Below are 17962 nucleotides of genomic sequence, written 5' to 3'. Positions count from 1 at the left end.
TCAAATTTAAAGGCATTCCTTGATTGTTTCCATTGTGCACTTCATTCTTTTTGCACTAAAAAGCAAATTTCCTCCTTAAGTTTGCTTTTTGGAATAGATTAGCACCTTTTGTGGTGAAGTCTTGATATATGGAGTTATTCATTTTCCCCTGGACTCCGCTTAGATCCCCTCTCTCTAATGAGGACAAACACCCCAAAATCAATATATTACACCGCCATCGCCAAGCGTGACAGTGGGTACTGTGTTTTTTTCGTTGATGCCATATGCTGGCTTTGTGCCAAGCAAATGTTTTGCAATTATGACCCAAATGTTCTACCTTGGTTCAAGAAAACCATGTTCCCACATGACTTAGAGTGACTGAATACATCTTCTTGCAAAATTTCTACAGGCTTGCATGCTGTTGTACTGTAAGGAATGGTTTTGAAACCCTACTCCACGTCTTAGACATGATGATATTATGTAAAGTGGATGTCAAATGCAGAGATATTCCAGTTGCTGCTTCTGAAGCACTTTTAAGGTTGTTTACAGTCATTCTGTACTCTCTCTGCTGAGGTTTCTCCTTGTCCAAGGATTCTTTTTTCAAGTGACATCCCAATGATGCCATATTTTCTCTGGTTCCTAAAGATGGTCATTGCAGAGTTTCATGGTTTATCTAATACCTTTAAAATTCCACTATATAACTCTTTTATGAACTATGGCTGTCTGCACTGTACAACCATCAAATCACTTTAGAAATGAATTCATGTACAACAGTACAACCAATGAAATTATTACTATTACATACGTCACCATTAAATAAACAAGAGTTATATGTAGTGGTTATGGCAAAGCGCCATCAGCACATGCTCCCAACCTATCATTATTGAACATAATAATGTGAATAAACTTGTTACCTGAACTTTCCCAATTTGTTCATCAAGTGGCACAGTAGAAATATTTACAGGCTCTAAGTCTTTTTCCTTTGCAGCAATCCACAGCGAAAGATCTTCATACTCCTGACCAAACTCTTCCCACTCTTTTTTAATCTTTTCCATTTGTTTAATGCTACAATGAAGAAATGAAGAAGTTATAAATTTTACTTTTATATAATGTATCAACTGTTGAAGTTTCTAAACCAGTGGTTTCCGATTTTCAGTAAGAGAAGTTATAGGTTGGTAATGCGAAGGGAAAAAAAAAAACAGTTGGCAGCAACAAGCATGAGAGAAAGCAGAGAGAAGGAGAGTGGCACCTCAATGCCTCAAGGAGGGAGAGACTGAGAAGCCTAAAAATCCTGCTGCATTTACAAGGCAAAAAAACTAAAACTTTCATTATTAATACATTAATCCGTTTAAAAAATAAACAGAATATGATATGATCAGTCATCTGTCAGTTGTAGTCGTTTTAATTTGTAGTGTTGCACATTTAACTTGGAGATTTTAAATGATAGCCAGAAAAATACAATACTATACATAGCCTTGATAAATGAACGGAAGCCTAGCATTCTTCCTTTGATTGTAATGATAATGGCAACAGTTGTGCCTTCAGCAACTCATCCATTTTACACCCACCTTTGCGGTTAAGATCAACATTCAATGTATAAATAGACGTATAGTTAACAGCACCACTAAAACAGAAAAATCATTTTCTGAAATTAAGTTAGTTATGTCATGTATTATGTTTTTGAAATTACCATAACAACTAAAATGTGACAAATGGTGCATATTTGCATGGTAGAAGAGTGAATGGAATACAACTTCTACATAAGTAGTTACTGTTGTCTGATTCTGAGACAAATTGTGTATACGATTAGGTATGGAAGTTTGAAAACAAAAGAACAAATCTGTTTTACAGGAATTCTGAAATAATAATAATCTTTAACTGAGAACTTGGCTTTAATAATAAAATAAGGTATTATTAATAAAAATAATAATACATTTTATTTACAAAGTATCCTTATAGTTGTGACAAATCTAAAAAAAGTAGGGAAAGACTTTTAAAGCATCAGGAGTTTGTGACATTTGAAATTTGAATGAATTTGATTTATCCAGGAAATATTACTCTTCCTTTAAGTGTTTTAACCAGCTAAAAAGTCTTCTCCATGCACTGAAGCAGTCTCACATCAGCAAATGTCACAAACCTGACACAACTGATTTAAAAAAAGAGTTTATGTAAATGAATATAGCCTGAATGATTTTCGTATTCACTAATTCAAAGGGCAATGACATAATAAGCTTTTATTTTTTTCTTTGCATTGATTTTAAGCAGCATTTCAGCAATTAGACAGAAAATTTAAATGTATAAAATGAAAACGTACAAATGGTAAGATAAATTGGGAAGTCCACCATGATATTATTGCTTAAAAACCTTACATTTAAATCCCCCAAAGTCAATAAGATGCCCCCTCATTTGTTGTAGTCCAGGGGAAAAATTCAGGCATACATGAAAATAAAGCTCAGAAACGTATATTTTTTGTGAATTAAAAGTGTGGAAATTATAGGCTTCCTAATTATTATTTCATATTAACTCATACTATTGTTACTATACTGAAAATAATTCCTTAAAATATATTTGGTGCACGTAACAAAAATTAAAAAACACTAAACATATGCACAAAAGCAATATGCAATGCTAGATAAAGAAATATCAACTTTTTTCACCTAATAATAATTCTTCAATGGCACTTCAAAATGTTTCAATTCCTGGGGATGGTACATCAAGAACGAAGGTTGAGAATTCCTGTTCTAAACCATAATGCACTGATGTTTTATCTATTTTAGAGTAGGGGGTTTTGCCCCCTGCTCGCTTTGCTCGCTAACCCCTGCGGCCTGAAATGCAACCATTTCAGGTCTCTGCCGCTTACGTATGTGGATTTCACTTTCACCAAACAACAAATCTTTTAATTCTCGCGGATACACCTCTTCACTCGAAAGAAACACTACTTTTCTCTGATGGCAACACGAAATAGATTATCTGTGAGTCTCCGACTTAAAGTTTAAATCAGAACAATATATTCAATCTCTTTTCGCTCTTCCTTTATTTCACCGAGTAATAATTTCCGTTTGTTTTCGCAATGCAATCTTTACTATTATTTTTTGAGACTTTCCAATTTTAGTACTTTCATTATCTCTAACCTGCTCTGTATGAGTACTGCACCAATGTTTTTGAATTCTTTACAACATTCTACTTTGTCATCTACCCTTTGTCTTTTATTTCTGGACCCGGGTGTGGTTAAATCTCTTGGCACAAAGTCTTGTCTCGCCAGACATGAAAATATCTCTCTGAAAAAGTCACTTCTCGTCCCAGGCTAAAAAGTCTCTCCTCATCCCAGGATTTTTTTTTATTATAATAGGAGATATATCAGTTGTCTCATTTTGGTATTTGTTTGTACATAAAGATCATTACATTTGTATATTAACATTTTACTATACACATTAAACTTTCCCAAACTTAGCTGACAATAAAAAGGATATTTTTCCTATAGTCAAAAGAGTGAAATGAACTTACTCCTTATGTAAATGTTTTTCCAATGCATTAACCTGATCTTGAACAGAGGTTGCCTGTTGTTGTAAAAGAACTGTATTTTTTGGCCCAAGTTTAATTTCTTTAGATTTCTTGACAAGAACATCCACATAAGTTGCTTGCCCTTCACTAACTTCCAGAAGATTCTAAATAGAAAAACAACATATCGACAAATAGCCAGAGAACCTCATGAACAGTTAACATATATTGCATTAGGTTACACCCAAAACGCATTCACATTAATCTTTTTTCTTTAAGCACCAGTAATATGTGACAAAGTGGCCATTTAGTCATGCAATATAGAATGATCTAATTACTTTGATTTGATTTTTTTTTAACATCTGCACAATAATGTTATTCACTTAGAAAGGTATGTAGAAAGGCACTATATAAAATAAGGAATGACTGAAAACATCAGAAAAGTTAGCTTAAAATACCTTGGATTCCTCCAGATCTGCATTAAGGCTTTCCAGGCTGTTGAATATTAGGTCTTTTACTAAACTGGAGTTTGCTTTTGCTAGGAACTGAACCATTTTTTCTTTATCTGTTTCAAACTGATGCCAATCGGTCACTGCAACCTGCATTAGAATTAAAAAAGATACCAAAATAAATATTAAAGTGCAAACAGCAAAGGTCCAAAATTGATCATAAATAATATCTGTAAAAGCTTTAAATGTACATAAAAATCCAAACCGAGAGTAATCATACTTTGAATTGGTTATAATGATCCACTTAAGTTTCCCTTTATTTAGGCAAATCTGATTTAGGCTTACACAGGTGTACCAAATAAAGTATATTTTACGTCAATCCATGTGAAATATGGGAAAAAAACAAATTATAAATAGAAAAGTGTCATTACTGCAATGCAGTCCTGCTACTCTGTGTTCTTCTTTCTTCTTGATCATTTTAGTAACTGACAGCACAAACACAGACCTTTAAAGGATGCTACAGCTGATACCATACCCTAGATGGTTCACTCCCATTAGTTATTGACAATGTATCTGCAGTTCCTAACAGAAACTTGCAGCTTCCCGCCATCTATCTGTCCAGGCACTCCTTACAACAGTGCCTCATCAAGTTGACTTTACTTCATGCAAACAGTTCACCATCTATTAATTGTCACAATTGACTGCATTCCACACTCAGCAAAGCTACAGAATCCTGAGCAATTAAAACATGAAAGCTAGGAAACAGACCTACCTACAGTACTAAATTAAATAAAGAGGGCCATAAATGAGAGAAATAACCAGGTGAACAATAAACTGGGGTGAGAGTCACATACGGGGTAAATAAGCAAATGAGCACAAAAAAGCAAAACTGTACTCACAAAAGAAGCAGAAATAAAAATCAGTTTAGCAAATGGCAATAAAAGGGCACAGCAAAATAATTTAAAAAAACAATTATCTGTTAAGTGCTCAATGGAGAAATATTTCAGACAAAATTAAATAAATACATACAAAAACTGTACTGTGAAATGGGACAATAAATAAAAAAAAAGAGCATAAAATCTGAGCCTAGATAAATAAATGTAACACAAAACATGTTTTGTGTTGTTCATTTACATATTTAATTTATATATTTGATCTATATATTTAATTTTGTTTATATGAATCCTCTAAACGCAATATAAAATACCACTTCAATTTAAAACTGTTACATTAACTCATCAAAGCTGAGAGGGTAAGCTCTAGTTGTGACCATGCACGTTGACTAAGAGAGCAAGAAACAGTTTGACTAATTCTATAAACTCTGAATAAGCTATGAACACATCAACAGGAGTGTCTGCTGTAAATTTGGCATTTGATATCCAAAGGTTTAAGTCTGGAGTACCAACAATTAGCCAATTAAAACACAACACTGGCTAGAGCCGACCTCTCAGTTTTGATGGGTGAAAGTGTTAGTTTTAAATTCAAGACATATTTCATGTTACATGCAGCGTCACTGAAATAAATAAATGAAGAACTAATTCAATAATTACAAAAAGAAATAAGCTACAAAAATATATTTTGAGACACATTTAATTATTTATACTCACATTTCATGTTATTATTTTATTGTCACATTTCACAGTGCTTTTAATTATTTGCTTATTTATTTATTTATTTGCTTGTTCTTTGTTTCGTTCTGTCCAAAATATTTCTCCAAAGTACTCACTCAAAAACCTATCATTTTCCCCATCAGAAGCAATTCTTGATATTTGTTACAGCCCTAAACATTAAATTGTTGCCATTCTGCTTACAAATAAAAAAGACCGTGACTTTAGATAAGCAAGCTATTATTTTCTAGCTTCTGTCAATCCAGAAGCAACTGAGCTTGCTTAAATTTTACTGGAATGTAGCGAGCACTTATGTATACTACATGGAGGTAATTTGCAGTTTACCTTGATTTTTAAGACATTCGTTATCATCATCATCAAAATTTTAATTGTGCTTTCCAGGTGTTTTGGCAATTTAAACAATTATTTAGTAGTGGGCACACTGGTGGGTCTGACACGAAAGGAGCTGTAGCCCTATAGCATTCAGGATCATTTGCCTTGGAGTCAATCCACGGGTTTGTGATTGTTAGTAGTATATGTTGAATTAAGCAAATCCCTGAGAAAAAGGTGAATTATAGGAAAACTGCAAAAGACAGCTATTGTACGCATTTAAAGCTATAGCAATATTACCTGAATTTGATGACTATTGCTCTAGAGATTATACTCTCCTACTTATACTCTCCTAAGTATAAAAGATGAAAGCATTCACAGCAAAGAGAAACAAAAACCTAAAAAAGAATTCACAGAAGATCAGACATAAACAAAAAATAATGACACTAAATTAGATAGGAACCCAACAGAAGTCACAGTGCTACATGCAGATGATGTAAATCTTTTTTGTGATGATGTCAGAGCCAGACTACAGACAAGGGGTCAACAGTACAAAAAAAGATAAATGACAGAGAAACATCTGAGAATTTACAAACGCTCACATTGAAACTTGAAAGCCAAGTGTTGAAGAGTGGCCAATACTAGCATTATATGTCTACCCACATATTTATATATCTACCCACAGCTGAAAACCTTCTCCATCTAGTCAAAAGAAACAGTAAAGAATCAAAGCTGTCTGGATATGCCAGTAATAAGGTATGTTGCTCAGGTGAGTGTGCTCCCCTGTCATCTCCAAGCAACAGGAAAGCTTGCTGGTAAAAACAAATGTGGATAAAGACAGAAAAAGACAACAGGACAGATGCCATCTTTTTCATTAAGCCGATAAAGCAGATGAGATCTCTTTTTATTTAAGTTAAAATCACACCATATTTTTAAATATTAAATTATAAATACTTTTCTATATACATATTTAGAAATTGTATTAAGTATTCTTATATTTTTTGTTACAGAAGCCTATCAGTACATTCTAGTGTACCGCGCAACACAAAATCTTAGGAATTTTCACCTACACCTATAAATTACACAAGTTAATGTTAATATTACATTTATAAATGTCAGCTATGCCTAATATAAAGTTAGATTAAGACAGTTTAAAGGACATGAAGCAGTGAGAGAAGGTATACAGAATGTTTTTTAGGTGGTGGAAGCTGAAAGAGGAAGGCTATTGTGTGAAATTCAGAGAGGAAGTGAGACAGGTGCTGAGGTGGTTTAGACATGATAGATGTTTGGTACATTACAGCTGAAGTGGTAAGGGACAGAGCTAGGAAGATGCTTGGTGTGACATTTGATCAGAGGAAGAAAGACAGATACTTAGTGGTGGAATAAGAAAGTACAGTAAAAAATTAAAAGGAACATGTTAGCAAAAATGAATTGGGATAACCATAGAAATGATGGAAGTAGACAGGTGTACAAAGAAATGCAGTGAAAGGTAAAGAGAGAGAGGTGGCGAAGGCTAAGGCCAAAGTTGAGATACTGTATATGGGAAGCTGGAAACAAAGGAAGGAGAAAAGTATTTGTACCAATTGGTCAGACAGAGGAACCAAGTGGGGAAGGATCTGCTGCCAAGTCAGTGTGATAAAAGAGGTAGATGAGAATTTGCTGTCAAGCGGAGAGAGTGTGTTGAAAAGGTGGAAGGAGTACTTTAAAGGACGTATGAATATAGCAAACAAGAGAGAGTGTTGGATGGATGAAGTGGAAATAGTAAACCACAAAGTACTGGAGATCAGCAAGGCTAAAGTGAGGGAAGTTATGAATAGGATGAAAAGTGGAAAAGCAGATGGCCCAGACATTATACCAGTGGAGGCATAGAGATGTTTAGGTGAGATGGCAATAGAGTTTCTAAATAGATTGTTTAACAAAATATTGAAAAGCGAGAAAATGCCTGAGAAGTGGAGAAGAAGTATATTAGTATCAATTCTGAAAAATAAGGGAGATGTGCAGAGCTGCAGTAACTACAGGGATATAAAGTTGATCAGCCACACCATGAAGGTATGGGAAAGATTGATGGATGCTAGAGGAGAGGTAACAATCTGTGTGTAGCAATATGGTTTTATGCCAGGAAAGAGTACTACTGATGCAATGTTTGCTTTAAGAGTGTTGATGGAGAAGTACAGAGAAGGCCCTTTTCTGTTTGCAATGGTGGCAGACAGGTTTAGAAATGAGGTCAGACAGGAATCTTCATGGATTATGATGTTCACGGATGACATTGTGATCTGTAGTGAGAGTAGGCAGCAGATTGAGGTGAACCTCAGGTGACCAAATGCCAGTGGCTAGATTGAGATGGCTTGGGTACATACAGAGGAGAAATGAGGGGTATGTCGGGAAAAGAATGTTGAGGATGGAACCGCCAGGCAAGAGGGAAAAACGAAGGCCAAAGAGGTTTACGAATGTGGTGAGGAGGATATGAAGACAGTCGGTGTGGCAGAAAATGATGTAAAATACAGGGATAGATGGAGATGGATTATCCGCTGTGGTGACCCCTAAATGGCAGCAGAAAGAAGAAGAAACTATTAAGAATGATACATTAGTCATTACATATAATACAAATCTTGCAATATGTTGCTCTAATTTTCCTTTGCTTAATGTTATGGCAAAAAAGCCATATGTTCTATAACATTCGGACTGTTAGTAGCTGTTTGTAATACATAAATAAACTAAAGTGGAACTATGAATACATTACATTGTTCTTTGTAGTATGATGAATTCAAAATTGTCTTTATTTATAGCTTATTTATAGTAGCAGTTACATAGCAACAATGGCTAATCTCTAGGAGCATGGATCTCACCATGAATGAGAATATAAAGCAAGAACATGACATTCAAATACATGCTGGAAAACAAGAACATGACATCCATATATATGCATGTATTTTATGACATAAACATGAGACACAGAACTACAATCATAACCTGGTTATTCATTTCACTTCTACTTGTGTTTTCCTCATGTTATTCAAGATTCCTTTCCATTCGAAAAGAGGTTTAGCAAGGAGATTGACACCTCCAAATCGGCCAGTGTTATCGAAGGAACCCTGCAATGAACTAGTACACAATCCAAAGTACCAAGTATCTAAATCTGCCAGTCATTGTCCAGCATCCCAAGTGTCAAATAATTTATATTAGATAGGTTTGAACATTGAAAATGTGTTTTTGTATTGTGGAAGGAACAATAAGCCTCAAGAAACATGTCATGTAAATAACATTTCAAGGTAAGAAAGTCCAAACTATACACTGTGGAATATGGCCGGCCATTCATCCCGGCCAATAACCCCAGGCTGCCAGGTGGCACCCTCCCTGCAGCATTGAAGTGCCCCAAATGCCAGCAGGGAATTATGGACAATAGAGTTTTTATCCACAGCCCTGCTGGATACCACGGGGGCTGCTAAAAGGCGCTGCAGGGAGGAACAACGATGGTTTCCCTTACAACCCAGAAGTGCGTCCAAGTCACATGGACAAAGGGGATGACATGCTTCCAGGTTGAAGAAGAGGACTTTTAATCTGACCCGGAAGTGCTAGGAATTCACATGGACAGGGGTTCAGAAGCATTTCCGGGTCACGGACTATATAAGGACTGTGGGAGATCCCAGACGTTGAGCTGAGCTAGTTGGAAGGGTGGCAATGCGTCTGGGAGAGTTGGAGGATTGAATTGTGATTGATTATTGTAGTGCTTATGAGTATTGTAGAGAGAAGGGTGCTTTGTGCAGTGTATAGTCTAGAAATAAATTATATTTGGACACTTTGGACCTGGTGTCTGACATATTGTCTGAGGGTTCAAGGGGACGACAGCGCCCCCTATCTGTCACAACACATAATACTTACCCATGCACAATGAAGGATGAATTTTACATTCTGCCATGAACAACAAATTGCTCAAATTGCAAACAACATATGCACTCTTACAACAGATGACCGATATATTATAACAATATATGTTGTATTCCTAAACATGGTGGTCTAAAGATATTTTTCCACCAGCCATGTATTGCACCCCCAGATTTAATTAATCTTTGCAATCATATTCTGTAAATCAGAAAATCAATATCTCAGATATCTTCAGGAAAAGTCTACTGACCTGTAGCTCCTTCTCCTGAGTTTCCATCTTTTGTTCCATTTTACTTAAAGTACTTTCCAACTCTTGAAGATCTGGTTGCAGAGAAGTGGCAACTCCTTCATCAGCACAGAGTTGCTGATTTCGTGTTGCTTGCTGTTGGACATCTCTCCGTCTTGATCTCAGTCTTTTTAGGTTTTGCTGTGTACAAAATATCAAAGATGTGTAAACTTCACATGTCTGCAGTGACAACTGTACAAAGTATGTGCCATGTTTACATATACACATAAAAAAGCACATAGAAGCAATAGAATATACCAAGGTTTGCACTATTAAGCTCAAGATAAGAAATCATTTGCATTTCAGATCCAGAAACTCTTCGTGCAACCTTGATATTCAGTATAAGAGCACTAACAGGTCATGCTTTGTGACAGCAGCAGCAGCTTAGTGTTCTTTGTGTTGCTATTTATTAAATATTAATGAATTATACAAAAAAGGCAATTGTTTTATACAATTAAACTGTTAGAGAAACCTAGAGAGTTGCATTTAAACCTGAATGTATGTAAGATTATACAACAGTTATCCCATTAAGGGGAAGCTCCTACCTGGTGAATAATAAGAAGCTGCTGAGCCTCTTGAACACTTTCTGAATCAAGAATCCTGACAGACTCAGCCTCGGCTTCTTTTTGTCCTTGAACAAGTTCTTCCAGAATGCCTTTTACCTCTTCCTGAAGATGAACACACTGACCTACAGCCGAGACCTTCTTCTCAGTCTAATCAAAAGAAAGAGTAAAATATCAGAACTAACTTGATATGGCATTATCTGGTAAAGGTCAGTGATATTCTGTTTAACCTTAAATGATATACTTGAGCAATATTTTAGGCTATGCAATTCTCTGTACTCAAAGACAAACCATGTATCCTTCATATTACTCCTTATCCATAACACTTAATATGTACAGTATATTTAACAAGCCAATTTGGGCATTCTCTAGTTTAATGAAAGTGGACAGCTCAGGGTCTCAAAGTTTTAAAAATAACTTATTACTATTTCTGGGTGCCCTTTTGACCTAGATGATTAAATGCAAAATAACAATTACATTTCAGTGTTAAACACCCAGCTATTGGGAGCTTGACCCACCTCACTAAGTGAAGACAGAAATTCCTTAAAGTCATTTGACAATTTCTTTAGAGCGCCATCTTGTCTTTTCCCTTCACTCTCAGAGGAAACTTCTATCAGCATTGAAAGCCTTGATTTCAGCCAGTTTAGGTTAATCTCCTGCTGTTCTACATCTCCTCGCAGTCCCTGCAAAACATGAGCATGCAATGATCACTTCCATCCTTACTTAAAGGCACAGTAAATTTAATATTCAAACATTCCTATTCATTAATCATTCTAACTTTTTAGACCTATCACTCCAGGTTCAGAATTTTCATTGATTCCCAAACTCACTCTCAAAGCTGTGGGTTCAATGTCCACTATCCATATCCTTAGTCATTCTGAGGAAAGCAGTTAACCCGCCAATACACTACATTTTAGAAATACATAAAATATTTGTAGCACAGAATTGAGATTTTATGTCACTTTGGATAAAGGAATTCAATCTATGACTAATTTGACAAATTCACAGCCACTTTCAAAAATTCAGGATGTGGGAGGAAAGCTGGTATGCATCGACATAGTGTACAGGGAATGCAAACACTACACAGACAAAGACAAAGCCCAGGAGCGGTGAAGTAGTAACAGTACCCATCAATGTGCCATCCAGCATTAGGGAATCAGGTAAAAGTAAAATTTCTTCCAAATTCAAAAATCCCATAATTCTAGTTAAAATTGCAACACATTTATCACCTCACATGTACCATAAATAATGTTCTATCTCAGTCATTATGACTTCACAAACAATTACTGCAACTTCCTAAAATATATCATTCCAAGTTTAAAAAATCATATTCAGACTTATTTAGACTATTCAGATTTCAAAATGAGGAATTTATACCTTTCATCAATGTACTGTATCTACAAGTTAAAACTAAAAATGTAAAGTTTCATTAAAAAACAGTTTTCTGACATGCTCTACCAATAACAAAAAAATGTATGTTGTTTATCATGGATATGTAAAGATTACCAATACATAAGTGCTCAGCCTAAAGGAATTAAAGAAAAGATTACCCTACAAAAATATAAAAATGAAATTTGTTTCTTAAAAAACATATTTTGTAAAAAAATAAATTGACAATATAATAACATTGTAAAACTGATAAAACAGCAGAAACATCTAAAGATATTTGTAGCAATCATTTTGAAAATGCGTAGTATAATAATAACATATTAATTATGGGAACATAGTGGTGGCCATAAATTCTGTCCACTTACCTGAATGCTGTTATCAGTTCCCTTTCCATCTTATTCATTGACTCCAAAATTTTATAACAACATCAGTCAGAAATTTTACCGAGAGCAATACTGATGTCTGCACTGCAATTTACAAAATCAAATTTTAAAAATGCTCTTTCTTAGCTGGAGCAATGTGTAGGTTCTATGTTTATGGACTGCTTTTTCACATGAAGTGATCTTTCATAAAGTGCAGTGTACACAGCAAAAGCAAGCTCTCTGGTCTTAGTGGACAATGACCTACTTTATTTCTAAGCATTTCAATTACAGAACATGTTATTAGTCAAATGTTGTCTGTTTTGAGGAAAGCCTACATGACTTCCGTAGTGCACCAATGTAAGCTGCTTGCAAACAGTGTTATTATCATTAACTAAAACTAAAAGGAAACATTTCGTTTTCAAAAAATACTCATTTTGTTAACTAAAACTAAAGTAAAAATGAAAACTGCCTGAAAATTACAACTACATGAAAATGAGAAAATAAAAATGAAAACAAAGTTAATTTTTGTAATTTTGATTTATAGCACATTTACACCTCACTGCTAGTTTCAGAATTTGTGGATTTCAGTGGTCATTTTGACCATCCGTCAGCTTTCCTTCTAGGAGAACAAACCAATGACTTATTCTGTGGACAACTTTCGCCAAACTTTAAGGAAAAAGCACTTAAAACATGCCATGTATTACTTTGGAAGATACAGCTAAGACGTTTGACAATTAGAGTAGTGGAAGATTTGTAAGGATCAAATAGCCACTTCCATGCTTCAAATTTAGGCAGTATTTAGAATGGAAAAAATGTATCTTCATATGCCAAAGAGGGTATGAATTTCATCAATTTCACATTTATTTTGCACGGCTGTTGCTTGTTTGCTGATGGTACCATTTCAGAGACAGATTAAGTAGATAAGTATCATGCAATCAATGTTATCACCCAAAATAATGATACCCATATACATTTCATTTTAATCAGGTTATAAGTACTGATGTTTCAACATGGGCAGTATGGTGTCAAACAGCACATTCCTATGACATTATCATAGACTGCAATAATCTTAATATGTTTAGAATGTTGCAGTACCGAAAAGTTTTTAATGGAATTTTGACATCACCAGGCTGTGCTTGAAAGCTCTTCAGCACTGTTAATTCTGGTTGCGATGACAAGACAAAACCTTTTATTCTGCTGGAATCCAGGCACTTCCAGGCAGGTGGAGCAAGTGCATTGTGAAGGGTGGAGACTACATTGAAAAATAACATTATCAGTTTTGTTAAGGTTCATTCCATTTTGTAATAAAACCCATTTTCTAACTTTAGCTTGATTCCCCATTGTACACTGGAATATTTATGAAGCACTTTGAGGATGGGAAAAGTGCAGTATAAAAATATCCATTATTATTATTATTATTATTATTATTACACAGCGCCATGGGTTCAGGTTTGATTGCTAACCTGGTCAGTGTTTTTATGGAGTTTGCATGTTCTTCCTATGTATATGTTGACTGAGTGTGTGTAACTTCACATATTGTTTTATGGCTGGAATTTGTACTGTATCATTGTCAATTGCCAAAACCTGTGAAATCCTACATGTGCTGTTGTTGTTTAAAGACATCTTCCCAGTTTAGGCTCGAAGGGAGCTTCTCAGGTATTGTGTGTTGCTTATTAAGTGAATTATCTGAGATGTTACTAAAAAATCAGTACAGTACTTGATGTAAATAATATACTTGAAGAAATGCACCATATACATGGAAAAACTATTTCTTCTTCTATTACTGTTATTAACAATTTTTTATACTTGCAAAATGTTTGTCGGTGTGGACATTTTTGTACAAAACTAAAAAATGTGACATAAACTAAGAGTAAATTGCTGAAAAGCTAAAAAAAAAAAAACAATGAAAAACTAAAATAAAATTAAATTAGAAAATGGCAAAAAACTAAAACCCAAAAAACAAAACCTACTAGTTTTCTCATGCATATTAAAGATGTGCAGCTTACTATGGTTTGATGACTCTATGAATGAATGTGGGTGTGTACATGAGTATACTCAGTGATAGTCCCTGCCAAGTATTCAGTGGCACCCACTACATGCTTGGCATGCTGTAGTGAACTAACTGGGTTAAGGAAATGACATGATGGATAAAACTTGGTGTACCAAGTTGCTGCAGCATTCCCTTTTTTTGAAACTGTTATGTGTATAAACCGCTGGGCAAGCTACTGATACTATAAACACTATGTTGCATGGGTTAGTAAGGCATTATAACATCAAAAAAACAAGAAATAAATATATTTACCTCAATAGTTGTGCTGACTTGTCCATATTTGCCTGGATCATTTGCTCTGTTCCTTAACACCCGTAATTGACTTTCTTTCGAAGACAGCCAGGCAGATAACTCAGAAAACCTTAACAACAAAAATGTTATTTTTAAAACTCATTTGGCTCATTTAGTGTTAGATTTTTCATACATGTTAATATTTTCCATATAGGAAAGTCAGATCAAGTTTTAAATTATGGCACATTGTTAGACATATTAAGGAGCTCTGAAAATTAAATCATACTTTTGTAGCACTTAGCTCACCTGGTGTTAAACTCCTTCCACTTATCTGGATGCTGCATTAGTTTCTGGTAGGTCTTTTCAATCTGTGCTGTGATATCTGTTAAAGCTTTCCGGCTGAGCTCTATATTTTTGTAGGCAGGGTCCTTTTCAGGAAGCTTTTTACAAAGTTCTTCCATTAAACTGAGTCTTTTTTCACACAGGTTCTGTGGCCCTTTCTCTCCAAAGAAGGCCTAAATACACAATATTTGAATGAAAACAGAAAGGTTTGTTCATACCAAGAGAAAAAAAAAAGATTTACTGTATGAAAACATGTTAGAATTTAAATTTGTTTTTGCATTTTTAAACAGGTTACACCCCATGTACAATGTATTACATTACCAAATCTTTTTAGAGCAAATCTGAAAATGCTGATACTGAAGATACAAAAATGCATTAGCTACCTAAACTAAGGAGTTCAGTAGCTGCCGAATTTTCTTTCAAGTAATTTTATAATTAATGTTCTTAAAGGTTCTATATGACTTTGTATTGGGCAAAGCAATTTCTTACTGTTAATGCCAGACATTAACTGGCAGCTGGAATAAGCCAGTTTAAAAATGGATAGATGGCTAGAGGTGATGAAAGGTCATGGATTATATAATTTATATAGTCAATGCATACTCAATAAAGATGGCAAAGATCACCCAAACCAGATTTCTCAATATTAAACATATTAAAAGTCAAAAACAGCTACACACTAAGGTAGGTGTTAACATCCAGTAAATTACATATTGTATCTCTACTAAATGCCCTTTTGTTGGTATTGTATTGTATGGTATTGTATGAGGAAGTCAGGAGTGGCAGAGAAGTATGCAAGAGCTGTACAGGACATGTCCAAGGGAAGATTGACAATGGTGAGGTCTGCAGTAGGAGTGATGGATGCATTCAAGGTGGAGGTGGAATTACATCAGGGATCGGCTCTAAGCCCTTTCTTATTTGCAATGGTGATGGACAGGTTGACAGATGACATTAGACAGGAGTCCCCGTGGACTATGATGTTTGCTGATGACATTATGATCTGTAGAGATAGTAGGGAGCAGGTTGAGGAGACCCTGGAGAGGTGGAGATATTCTCTGGAGAGGAGAGGAATGAATGTCAGTAGTTACAAGACAGAATACATGTGTGTAAATGAGAGGGATGTCAGTGGAATGGTGAGGATGCAAGGAGTAGAGTTGGCGAAGGTGGATGAGTTTAAATACTTGGGATCAACAGTACAGAGTAATGGGGATTGTGGAAGAGAGGTGAAAAAGAAAGTGCAGGCATGGTGGAATGGGTAGAGAAGAGTGTCAGGAGTGATTTGTGACAGACGGATATCAGCATGTGTGAAAGGGAAGGTCTACAGGATGGTAGTGAGACCAGCTATGTTATATGGGTTGGAGATGGTGGCACTGACCAGAAAGCAGGAGAAAGAGCTAGAGGTAGCAGAGATAAAGATGCTAAGATTTGCATTGGGTGTGACGAGGATGGACAGGATTAGAAATGAGTACATTAGAGGATCAGCTCAAGTTGGACGGTTGGGAGACAAAGTCAGAGAGGCGAGATTGCATTGGTTTGGACATGTGCAGAGAAGAGATGCTGAGTATATTGGGAGAAGGAGGAAGGCCTAAGAGAAGGTTTATGGATGTGTTGAGAGAGGACATGCAGGTGATGGGGGTAACAGAAAGGTATGGAATAAGATGATCCGCTCTGGCGACCCCTAATGGGAGCAGCCAAAAGAAGAAGAAGAAGACTAAATGACATTTTTTTTAAATATGTGTCTTTTTATTTACATGGTATGACATTTTAAATTCTGACATATTGATTACATTTAGTATTTATACAAAATGATTTTGATGTTTTTATGAGCTATTTAGATTAATGTGAGCGTCAAAAATGACTGTCAAACATGATTTCTAATTGTATTTAAGTGTGTCAGAATATACTGGTGCATTTTGCACTCTGTTTTTTTTAATTCATACAATTAAAAAATTAATGGATCATAAGTGCTCCCTATGCAAAAATACATGAACAGGGTTCAACGGTTAAATTTCAGGGAATGAGAGGACAATGTGAGAGAGAGCGGATGGGAGAGTTTCATTTGGAAGACACATGCAATCAGACAAAACAGAGGAGCAGGACATGAAAGGCAAAGGGCTAGTTAACCCAAGGAATTTGTCCAGGAGCGCATAACAGCTAATGCTTTAAGAATGAGACCTTAAAACTGTCATGCATTCTGAAGGAGGAATGAACAGCATCCACAGGCTTTACTCCTCTACTGATTTCTTGTGAGGGTCACACCACAATTGGGCCACTGCTGTGTGGTTTCATTTTTTTTAACTTTGTTTAAAAGTGGGCATCTAGCAGGGCTTATATTGATAATTGTTAGAGGACTCAAAAGAATAATAAAACTAGTTAGACTTAATGACCTTTCATTTGCTACTTCAGTCAGTCAGTGAATTCTATAAAAGATGTATTAAGTAAAGAAATGAAATAAAGGCATCAATCAAAGTAAGTATCACCATAAAATGAAATAATGTCATAAAAATGCCATTACATTAAAATTAAACACTAACACTGCAAGACAACTGTTGGACTAATAACGCTACCAATTCATTATGCAACTCAAAAATCAGAAGAAGAGAACTGAGATCCTGGACAAAGGTCTAAGCAGTTAAATTTCACCTTATGCTCCTTTATAAGCTGCTCACTCCCAACAGTAGGGAGTAACTTGTTTTCTCGAGATAACTCTAACTTGCAGTCCTCCAGACTAGTTTTAAGACGGTTGGCCTCCACCTCAATCTTCAAATGTAGTAAATGATAAGGTGCTTCAGTTTGAAGATCCTGTTGTGTAACAGAGGTACAAACAATCAATGAACAATCTGTTCACAACCAGTCATATCTCATATTATGAACTTTGGAACCACTGCACATAATACATTTTATATAATGTTCTCATTAAATACATTTCTTAGAATAAAATCACATCAAACTATTAGTTTTAAGCAACCCTGATTTCATGATAAAAAATCAGTAAGC

At 35.3% G+C, this 17962-nt stretch overlaps 1 protein-coding gene across 7 annotated transcripts in view; it reads right to left on the bottom strand.

Annotated features, from left to right (window-relative positions):
• The window catches only part of LOC120525468 (nesprin-1-like), a 305232-nt gene that overhangs the window by 229058 nt on the left and 58212 nt on the right, over window positions 1-17962 (bottom strand). For all 7 annotated transcript variants that reach the window (XM_039747791.1, XM_039747789.1, XM_039747790.1 and 4 more), the window contains exons 21-29: window positions 17609-17767; window positions 14933-15141; window positions 14648-14756; window positions 11113-11277; window positions 10577-10744; window positions 9996-10172; window positions 3936-4076; window positions 3484-3644; window positions 894-1044 (exon numbers count right to left, since the gene is read on the bottom strand). In XM_039747791.1, coding sequence (XP_039603725.1) covers window positions 894-1044; window positions 3484-3644; window positions 3936-4076; window positions 9996-10172; window positions 10577-10744; window positions 11113-11277; window positions 14648-14756; window positions 14933-15141; window positions 17609-17767 — 1440 coding nt within the window. The remainder of the gene's footprint in view (window positions 1-893; window positions 1045-3483; window positions 3645-3935; window positions 4077-9995; window positions 10173-10576; window positions 10745-11112; window positions 11278-14647; window positions 14757-14932; window positions 15142-17608; window positions 17768-17962) is intronic.

This window comes from Polypterus senegalus, chromosome 3, assembly GCF_016835505.1.
Source record: "Polypterus senegalus isolate Bchr_013 chromosome 3, ASM1683550v1, whole genome shotgun sequence".
Classification (NCBI taxonomy): domain Eukaryota; kingdom Metazoa; phylum Chordata; class Cladistia; order Polypteriformes; family Polypteridae; genus Polypterus; species Polypterus senegalus.
Note: the sequence above shows the minus strand (reverse complement) of the source record. Positions and strands in the feature narration are given on the sequence as shown.